Here is a 10701-nt window from a genome sequence, read left to right on the forward strand (position 1 = left end):
TTTTTTTTTTAATGTTTATTTATTTTTGAGAGAAAGAGAGAGAGAGAGAGAGAGAGAGAGAGAGAGAGAGAGTGGGGAGGGGCAGAGAGAGACAGAGACACAGAATCAGAAGCAGGCTCCAGGCTCTGAGCTGTCAGTGGAGAGCGCGACACAGGGCTCGAACTCACAAGCCATGAGCTCATGACCTGAGCTGAAGTCAGACGCTTAACCGACTGAGCCACCCAGGTGTCCCGACTGCTTTCATTTTTATACCTACTCCCCATGATTTAAAACTGTTCTTTAAGGAGCACATGCTCCGTTTATAACCATCATGTTGCTTTATAAGGACCCCCTTTTAACGTCAGATTTTTAAAGCAAGAGAGTAGACCAACGTCTTGGGAGGTTAATTTGCTTGTCCAAAGTCACACCGCCACTAATTCAACAGATTTGAGTGGTACCTTCTCAGATGCCAGGTGCTGTTCTGAGCCCCAGGGAGGCAGCAATGGACACAGACAGCTGGACTACACTTCCCAGCCTCCCCTGCAGTGAGGCGTGGCCACATGGGTGAGTCTCCCCATGGGAATGGGAGCTATCTTATAGGGCACATAGAATCCGGCTTGTTTTTCTTCCCAAGTCACTAATTACAACACTGCCAGGACCCAGAAACACCCTGTGTACCCCACCTCTCTTAGAGGTAGCCAGTAAGCTGATTTTGCAATAATCATTTTCTGGCTTTCCACATACCTTCCTCTGCACTCCTAAACGACACAGTTGGTTTGCCTGTTTTTGAGCATTAAACGATTGCATTCATACTTCGTGTTTTGCGACCACTCTCGACGTCTAGATTTATCCATTCTGTTGCCTGAAAGCGGAGGTCATTTCTCACGAAAGGATATTATTCCAGCATATGAATTCTACCATTGACACTTGGGATGTCTTGCTCATCATGAACAACTAAGATGCTAAGATGTCCGCGTCCTCTGATGCACGTGCACACCACTTTCTCCAGGGCAGATGCCCAGTGAAAATGAGCAGCCTTTAGCTCATTTGTGTTCTCCCTTCTCTGTGTGCATCTGCAAGACGATTTGCATTTCTGTATTTTCTGTTCTCTTATCTGTCCTTTTCTTACGGTAGGGCTTTATACACCCTGGATATTAATTAATGGGGTGGTTAAATGTGTTGCAGATATGTCCTTCAAGGTTGCAGCACCTCTTCTATTTCCTTCATGGCATTTCTCTGATGAATAGAAACTCATAGTTTTTAATGTAGTCTCGTTTATCCACCTTTTCTTTAATGGTTTTAACTTTCCATGCTGTCAGAAATCTTTACCCACCCTGAAATCCAAAAGATATTCTTTTCTATTTTCTAAAAGTTTTCAAGTGTTTTTTTCTTTTTAACTTCACTTATAAATTTTAATCCATCTAGAAATGCTTTTTTCTGTATGGTGTGAGGTAGGGCTCCGGTTTCATTGTTTCCATCTAGATAGCCAATTGTTTCGGTACCATTTATTCAATAGACCATCCTTGCCTCCGGTGATCAGCAACACCACCTTTCTCAAAAATCAAAGGTCTTTGGCGTGACTAGGTGGCTCAGTCAGTTAAGCATCTGACTCTCCATTTCTGCTCAGGTCACGATCTCAAGGTTGTGAGATCGAGCCCCCTGTCAGGTTCCACGCTAGGCATGGAGTCTGCTTAGGATTCTCTCTCTCCCTCTTCTTCCATCCCTCCCCCACTCAATCGCATGCCCTCTCTCTCTCTCTCTCTCTCTTTCTCTCTCTCTTTTCTCTCAAAAAAAAAAAAATCAAATGTCTTTATATGCATCAATCTGCTTCTGGCCTCTCTATTATGTTTCATTGGTCAATTTCCCTAGCCCTGCACCAATACTACACAGCCTTTAATTCTTATAGCTATATGATAAATATATTTCTTGATCTAGATAAACCATTTAAGGATTCCAGGTTAGAAATTTAAAGATCAGCTGGTCCAACCATCCACTGAAAAACAAAGGCTCAAAGGGGGAAAGCATCTTTTACAGTATCACACAGCATATAACTAGGGACCCTGTTAAGGGCTGAATGTCTGTGTCCCCCCCTAAAAAAATGTGTATGTTGAAACCTAACTTTCAGTGTGATGGCATCTGGAGGCGGGACCCTTAGGGCATAATCAGGTCCAGCGGGTAGAAGCCCTTCTGAATGAGATTAGTGCCTTTATAAGAGGCAACCGGAGAGCTAGCTCCTTCTCTATCACATAAAAATACAGTAAGTCTGTAGTCTATAACCCAGAAGATGGACCTCACCAGAACCCAACCACGCGGGCACCTGATCTCGAACGTCTAGTCTCCGGAACTATAAGATGTAAGTTTCTATTGTTTATAAGCAACCCAGTCTACGGTACTTTGTTACAGCAGCCCAAAATGACTAAGACAAACACCCATCTCTCACCCTGGAAGATATTCCTGTGCTATTTAATATGGCAGCCACCAGGCATATGTGGCTATTGAGCCCTTGAAATATAGCTAGTCCGAAGTGAGGTGGGTCCTAAGTATAAAAGACACAAACAGATGTCACAGACTTGCGGTGAGAACAGAATGTAAAAAGTCTCATGAATAATTCACTTACATTGATTATATGTTGAAATGATAACATTTTGCGTATCAAGGATTAACAACAACATATTCTAAGAACTCATCTCACCTGTCTTCTACCTTTCTATGACAGCGAGATAGAAAATCAGCCACACACTCAACGGAACAGCTACTAAAAACTGTAGAACTATATACGTGGCTTGTATGACGTTTCTCCTGAATAGCACTGGGTCACGCTATTAAATTTGCTCAATCAAGAAGCCTGCATTAGGGATTTAACTTGCAGGCGGCACCACAGTAAGGGCCATGCAATGAGGAAGGGAACAGAAATAGTTCTAACTGATGTGCTCTACTTCCCCACTGGACTCCTCACCCGTAGAAATGGCATCAGCCCAAGCATGAAAGGAACAAAGCTCATGGTCCAGCCCCTGACCCAGCTGGAGAGCTCTATCCCAGTTAGGGAGGGCTGCACCAGTGTCCAAATCCAGACATCTCCGACCAAGCCTCCCTTCCTCTCACAAATCAACCAGAGAGGTTCAGACACCTACCCAAGACCACACAGCAGCTGCACGACAGGTGAAGGCCCACAGTACGGGCTTTACAGCTCCCTCCCTGCATGTTTGCCAATGTGGCCTCCTGTCCCAGGCTTCCCCCTTCCCTTTCGAGGAACCCTCCACCAATTTAGACCTCACCATAGCAAAAAAGGACCCTCGAGAACAAGCCTTTGAAAGTCCAAGCGTCCGTATCAGAGAAGATCCCATGGATTTGAGCAGCCAGTGCCTCCCACCTTCCAGCCAAAAGAAACCAAAACCCAAAAACCAACCCCACAGGAACTCCCCCGTGCATCCGTCTTTCCTAGTAGGACTCCCCAACTTTATGAAGGAGAAAAGGAACGCCCCCCCCCCCCAGGAAATGGAGGGTGAGACTGAGCGGGAAAAGCCCTAGTCCTGCCTCCCCACCTCCGATGCCATGCTCAGCCTGGACATCTGTGATCACGCTCTGCTGTCTGACCAGAATGGGTACAGACCTCATGGGGACGAGGACCCTCGGTAAGTGCCAGGAGACGACGAGCCACGTGGATGTGGGTATCAAAACTGACGCCAACCCGTCTCAAATTCACCACCTTCCCCTCCACCCAGAAGCAGGACACCTGAGGGGGAGGGCAACACATCAGGTGGGCGCCCTCTTGGTGCCCAGGCAGGAGGCAAAAGCCTTGGGGGCTGCGATCCCAGAACTGCCTGCCCTTCCTCAAGACCCCCAGGGGCGGAAGGCAACTGCAGGAAAGGGTTTTCGCGCCAGCTTTAAGGCGAGTGGACCCCACAAGATCTTAGAGCAACTTAAGAATTATGAACCTCCCCATTCAATGCGTACTTAGTCCAACAGGAGCTTGACTCCCACTCAGCAACTGGGTGGGAGTATCTGTCCTCGCCATTGTAGGAGAAACTGAGGCTCAGGGGTGACCACAAACCTCACACCGGGAAAAGGCCAAGATGTACAAGCAGCTCTTCCCGGGTCCTAGGCCTCAGTTTCCCCACCTAAAAAGAGCAGTTAATTCATTCCTCCCGCTTGCTACGAGCGTGGGGGGGGGGGGGGGAAGGTGTGATGCGGCGGTGGAGGGGGGTTGACAGGAACGGTACGGCGGCGGGGTGCGGGGGACAAGGGCAGTGCAGGGGGTAGTGGGGGAACACGGGTGGTGCGCGCCAGCACCTTTCACATTAACAAAAACGCCGGAGAGAAATTGAGCGATTACTCTGCTCCGGGCGCCATTCAAAGTGCTCTCGAGAGCGCCTGTCACTAATCCTCACGTGGTCCCCAGGGATGGGACGTTCATTATCCCCGTTTTGGAGACCTGGAGATTGAGGTTCAGGGAGGTGAAGCGACTCGCCTCAGGACTCGCGGCCAGGAGAGGAGGCGCCGCCGGGAAGCCGCGCGGCTCCCGGGTGCGGGGCGCACAGCTGGGCGCCGAGAAGCTCACAAAGACCACGAAGTCTCCTTTCTGGTTTCTTCCGGCCGAGCTTAGGGTGCATCTATCAACTCCAATTCTCCGGGCGGCGCGGGGAGCCAGCCCGGCGGCGCGGAGCCGGGAGAGACCCTTGGCCACCCCTCCCCGCGCGCGCCCCCTCCGCGCGCGCCCCTCTCCCCGCGCGCGCCCCCTCCGCGTGCGCCCCCTCCTCGAACGCCCCCTTCCGGAGCGCCCCCTCCCCACGTGCCCCCCTCTCCCTGCCATCCCCCACGCGCCCCCCTCCCTCGCGCCCCCTCCCCGCGCGCTCCCGCCCTCACCTCGCGTACTTCGTCTTCTGGAAATCCAGGAGCCGAGGAGCGAACATCGCGGCGGTTCCATCGGCACCCAGCCCGGGGCTCCGACAACCGGCGCTGGGACGGAGCGCGGGAGGGAGGGAAGGAGGCGCGGGGCGCGGGAGCAGCAGGTAGGCGGGCGCAGGGCGGGGGCGGCCGGGGGGCGCGCGGAGCCCGAGCTGGAGCCGAGCCGAGCCCGAGCCCGAGACGCCGACGCCAAATCCCGAGCAGATGGTGGGGGGGGGGCGGGGCGGGGGGGCTCCGGGCCAATCGCCTTAGTCCCCGCGGCCTCGGCCCCCTCCCCGTGCCCTGCGGACCCCTCCGGCCTTCGCTGGGGGAAGGAGGAGAGATGGGGAAGGATGGGGGCTTCGATTGCAGCCCCTTCTCTCTCTCTCTCTCCCTGTCCCGGTGTCCCCTCCGCCGGTAGTTTTCAGAACGAGGTGACGGCCTGCTAGACGGAGCCCCGCTGTCTCCCCCGCTCCTCCCGGCCGGGGCTGGGCTGGAAAGGGAGCGAGGACACTGATGGCGCGCCAGCCGTTCAGGCCCCTGGCGTCGCTAGCCCCGGAGTATACTTGTACCTCACGCTTCCCCCGCGGCCAGCGCCTCCTGCCTTTCTTTGAGCGCCTGCGAGGCGCGACGGCCCCAAGGGATCCGCCCGGGAATGGCCGCAGTCTCTGGGGAAGCTCTCCACTCCCAGAGACTGTGATTCTGGGGACCCTCACGATCCCCCAGACAGGGGTACATGCATTTGGTTGTCGGATTCCAGCGTACCCGGAATCTGCCCACCCGCCTCGGTTCTTCTACAAAATCCAGTGTTCTCCTTTAGGAGACCTTGGCCCGGGTGATGGGTTGTGGGGAACCACCTACAGGAAGGGACTGCTGGAGGCGGAACAGCCCTCAACCTGAAAGGACCCGTGCCCAAACTGAAGGGCAGGCATCTCCTTCTCCCCCTCCTCGCCCTTCCCTTATGCTCACAAACCCCAGCTCCCTGCTACTTTTTATAACGCTTTATTCGAGATCCTGCTACACATCCAGAAAACAATCCCACCCTACGGAATTCATTTCTGCACTCCAAATGCTGGGCGCGAGACGGGCTCAGATACCCAGTGTTGGTGAGGACAAGAAGGGTTACAGGTGATGCATTCACAGGGGGCAGCAGGGCTGCGGGGGGGGGGGGGGGGGAGGGCAGTGAGTGTGGCTGGGCAGGCAGGGCTGCAGGTGGGGACCAGAGAAGGGGTATAGGGATGTTTATGAGACCTAGATGGATTTTATCCACCAGGCCCTGTTGATGGATTAGAAGTGGAGGGCGACTAGTGGGCTTCTGGCTGGCCCTGCTGAGTGGGTACTGATGACATTAAGGGTGTGGGGGCAGGGGGAGGAGACCAGAGGAGAAGCAGCAGGGAAGGGAGGTGAAGGAAGATGTGACCTCAGTTTTGGCCAGGTGAGTTTGAGGTCAAGGTGGGCATGAGTATAAGGTCAAGGGCTAGATTGGTGAGCCAGAGGGTCCAGTAGGGCGGCAAGCCCACCCGGCGAGGAGGAGCTGGGAGGGCAAAGCTGGAAGGCCCCTTGGATCTGCAGATTTCGAATCGCTCATCTCAACCTACCAGCCACCAGCCTCCTGCATCTGTTTATTTCTACATTAAATACAATGAAATGCAATTTGAAACGCGGTTCTTTACTCACGTGAGCCACATTTCCAATGCTCAACAGCTACATGTGACCAGTGGCTGCCGTATCAGACCACTTCCAAATGGAAGCAAGTCCCAGAAGACCAGGAAGTCACCCCAGGTGGGCAGCGAGCAGAAAGAGAAGAGACGTCTGGTCCGGAGTGCATTGTGCTGGGAAGACTAACTCACGTTCAGGCAACTTTTGTCTCAGTTGTTTGAGTACATTTTGTGTCCTGGTTGGCATGAAAATGTATTCTTACTGGGAGTCACGGTGAGGAATGGGCGAGGCTCGAGGCTATAGTGACCAGAGTCTCCTGTCTCCTTGGTGGAGGAGGGAAAGAGGCTGAGAGGGACCAGGGGACCCACCCACAAGTCACACAGCCAGAGGAGCTGTTCTGGAGCCCAGCTTCCCAGGCTCTGAGTTCTGAGCCTGCATTTCATGGCTTCTTCCCTGACCTTGACCTCTATCACCATTGTTATGACCCCCCCACACACACACACACACACATACAATAAAGGACTGCCTTGTGGTCAGCCCCACCAGGGCACACCTGTCCCCGGGTCAGCCATACCTCCTCCTCAGTCCTCAACCTCAATTCCCAAAAAGGTCCCTTCAGTCTTTATAAAAGAGAAAGCCCCAGAGGCCTGACCTCCCCGTGGCCCCCTCCTCCCTGGCCTGGGGCATCAGCTGTTGACTGCAGCTGCCCTGAGGCTGAGGGGAGCCACAGGTGTGGGACCAGACCTCCCCAGGCTGCAGGCCCGCTGGCCTCCTCCGGCCCCAGCCTGCTGTTGACCTTCAGCGGGTCTTGGCAAGGCACTCAGCAAGGCCCCAGAGGAGACCCCCGAAGGGAAACACAAACCTCGAAATGGATTTTCTTTTTCTCCACGAGCAAAAAAAAGTTGAATAAGAAATAAGTTACTATTTTTACTGCTGGGATCCGGTTGTTATGGTAACTGAGGGCCTCGAGGGAGTCAGGGTTGGCCCGCCAGTGAAGGAGATGAGGTGGGTTCCAGGGGCAGCGGTGGCAGCCACCGGACGAGCCTTGGACTACCTACCGACTGTGGGATTTCTGGCACCCCTGCCCCTGGCTCTGCGCCCCCCCCCCCCCCCCGCCGTGACGAAAGGCCACCTGTGCCCATATAACACTGGCCAGTGGCCCCTGGCAACTTCTCCCTTTGGTGCAAGCCCACCATCTCCTGCTGGCTGTGTGGTCTCGGGCTCCCCCGGCCTTGTCGCCGAGCCTGTCCTTCACTGCTCCTGGGGGGGGGGGGGTCATTGTGCCCTCATCTCCACATGCAGCTTTCGACCCCCGCCACAGTGAGCACCACGGGCATCTGAGCGATCAGCCCCACGAGCCCTGCTGGCCAAAACCCAATTCTTCCCTCTGCCGTTCCTCTTCCAGCCCCCTCTCCAGAAGGCGGCCCCACACCACCCCCTGGGCCCGGTTGGCCGTGGCTGGAAGCTCTGAACGCGGCCTTCCCAGGATCCGAGGCCGGCCTCCACCTCCACCTAGCTTTGTGCCCTGAACCCAGGTGCTTCCCATTCGAGGCTCAGTTTCCCCACTTGTAAAGTGGAAGTTAACAGCACCCACCCTGCAGGATTACTGAAGGAACAAAGGCCACCTGGGCCCGATGTTATTACTGGCAATGTGTCTCCCCATTCAGTCCCCTCTGTAGCACTACATGGTAGGAGGTGCCGTTCCTAATTTGCGGACAAGGAGCCGTGCTCAGGCAGGCCAAGTCCCACAACAAGCCACACAGCACATCTGTCTGTGCTGAAGTGCCCTGCACTGCATGGGCACGGATTAAACACCTACCGTGTTCCCGGCTCATCAGATGCGCAGAGTGGCAAGCAGGTAGGGAGATAACACCCCCCACCACCACACGCCCGCCAACCACCAGCGCTTTTCATCCCTTCCCTAGAGCCCTGACCACGTCACCAGTCTCCTCCCACACGACCGACCTCTGCCACCTGTCCCCAGGACCCAATGGCACCCTCTGATGTGATCCTTCTCCTCCCTCCTAGCGACTTCCATCCCCGATCAGTACCTACGACATGGGCCCCTATATACGCCTAGCAGTGTCTGCCTGCAAAGTCCTCGTTGTCTCTGGCAAAGCCACAAATCTTCCCTACCAGAGTGACTTTCTGAAACGCAAGTCTGACGAAGCCCCTCTCCCTAAAACCCTTCAGTGGCTCCCACTGCCTTCAGGATGGAGTCAGGATAGAAAAACGACCTCACCCACTGTGCACACGCAGTAAATGAATCCAAACTCCCCCCAAACATGCATGGCTTTCTCGTGCTCTGTGGCTACACAGATGCTGTTCCCTCTGCCTGGAAGGCCTTTCCTCCTTAGTTTGCCTGGCAGATCTCTATTTATTCTTCCAGACCCAGTTTAAAGTTCTCCTTTGTTGGACCTTTAGGGGAAATGGCTTCTCCCCCCTTTTATGCCACCTTTGAACCAGCGTCCGGGCCCCACGGGATCATCTCGTAGGTACCCACCAGCCAAGGACTACCAGGACCGGTGCCTGTGGTAAGGTTTATCAATCGGCTGCAATCAGGGGGAGGGCCCAATGTGGGGAACTGGAGGGGTCTCCATGAGGGCCGTTAGGAAGGACTTTCGGCAGAATTTGTACTTGCCTTAGGTACTTAGGGAAGTTCAAGGTAGCGTCACTTTACTGAGGCCCTCCTTTTTATTGGACACTCAGGGGGCGCCTGGGTGGCTCGGTCACTTAGGCGTCTGACTTCGGCTCAGGTCATGATCTCGCAGTTTGTGGGTTCAAACCCCACATCGGGCTCTGTGCTGACAGCTGGGAGCCTGAAGCGGCTTCGGATTCTGTGTCTCCCTCTCTCTCTGCCCCTCCCCCACTAGCACTGTCTCTTTCTTTCAAAAATAAATAAAACTTTAAAAAAAAAAAAAGGAAAAAGACCTTAGGGGTCAATATGAAAGTGGAGTGCACTCTGCAGACAGGCAGGAACAATTTTTAAATCCTCCATCAGTCCCTTGTGCCACTAGGGATGGGGCAACTCTCTGAAATGGAAACATGATGAAAGCTCAGATCTCCACATTGAAGCCGTCTTCAGGCACGGGGCCACCAGTTTGCAAACGTCACTCTTTCAAGGCGCCCTCCACTTTCTTTGGGCTCTCGCCACTCCCTGTACCTTCAAATAGTACCTGTATCTGTAGCTTAGCTGTAATCTATCCATACATATATGCACGTGTATATATACACATATACGTGTATGTGTATATGCAGACACTTGTGTATTCTATATACACGTGTATATCTCAGATTTTATAATGTATATTCCAGATTACATGTGATGTATGGTGTTAAATAACAAAACTTCAAACCTAGTAAAATTTATATATATATTTTTTTCAACGTTTATTTATTTTTGGGACAGAGAGAGACAGAGCATGAACGGGGGAGGGGCAGAGAGAGGGGGAGACAGAATCGGAAACAGGCTCCAGGCTCCGAGCCATCAGCCCAGAGCCCGACGCGGGGCTCAAACTCATGGACCGCGAGATCGTGACCTGGCTGAAGTCGGACGCTTAACCGACTGCGCCACCCAGGCGCCCCAAAACCTAGTAAAATTTAAAGATATAATTGGTTTCACTAATCAATTCACGGACCGGGCAGCATTCTATCCGGCAAGCTGAGGGAGGCTCCGCTGGGCTGCAGGAAAGGTTTTTACAGGCAGAGAGAGAATGGAAAAAAGGACATTATTAGCCAAGAATGCATTATTTTAGACAAGTTTGCCCTCCTCAGGGGAATGGAAAATGTCTATCAGTAGATTTCCTAGTGCTGACCAGGAAATTCCAGGTTGACGGGTTAAAGGTTACTTCGGGGAGGGGGGGGCGGGGAGGCAGTTGAGAGAATAGAACTGCAGTCAGGTTAGGTATTAAGTCCTGGCGTGCTGACCTGGGGCTCTTCACATAAATGACGCCATTTGGGGCCTGTGGTTTTCTTTTTAACAAGGTACGTGTAGCTGCTGGGGAGTTTGTCCCACCAGGGTCCCCTGTGCCCTGTCCTCCCTCAGAGCTGGGACTCTGACCATCCATTCTTCGTTCAGCCTGCGGTGTGCCTGGGCCTGGGGGATACAGGACTTGTCCTGGTCACTGCTCAGCCAGGGAGGCTCCTTTCCAGCTTTGCTGCCCCCGAGCCAGCTTCGCG

General features: G+C 53.8%; 1 protein-coding gene and 1 long non-coding RNA gene across 2 annotated transcripts in view; one reads left to right on the forward strand and one right to left on the reverse strand.

Annotated features, from left to right (window-relative positions):
* The window catches only part of RADIL (Rap associating with DIL domain), a 127330-nt gene extending 122306 nt beyond the window's left edge, over positions 1 to 5024 (reverse strand). Inside the window, 1 exon segment of the mRNA XM_023246444.2 lies at positions 4843 to 5024. Within this exon segment, the coding sequence (XP_023102212.2) occupies positions 4843 to 4903 (61 nt within the window). The 5' untranslated portion in view covers positions 4904 to 5024.
* A 70-nt stretch (positions 5025 to 5094) lies between these two features.
* LOC109495095 lies at positions 5095 to 9899 on the forward strand. Its single transcript, XR_006590902.1, has 2 exons — positions 5095 to 5991; positions 6568 to 9899. It is a non-coding gene; the product is annotated as an uncharacterized LOC109495095 (long non-coding RNA).
* The last annotated feature ends 802 nt before the right edge of the window (positions 9900 to 10701 follow it).

Source organism: Felis catus, chromosome E3 (genome assembly GCF_018350175.1).
Source record: "Felis catus isolate Fca126 chromosome E3, F.catus_Fca126_mat1.0, whole genome shotgun sequence".
Taxonomy (NCBI): domain Eukaryota; kingdom Metazoa; phylum Chordata; class Mammalia; order Carnivora; family Felidae; genus Felis; species Felis catus.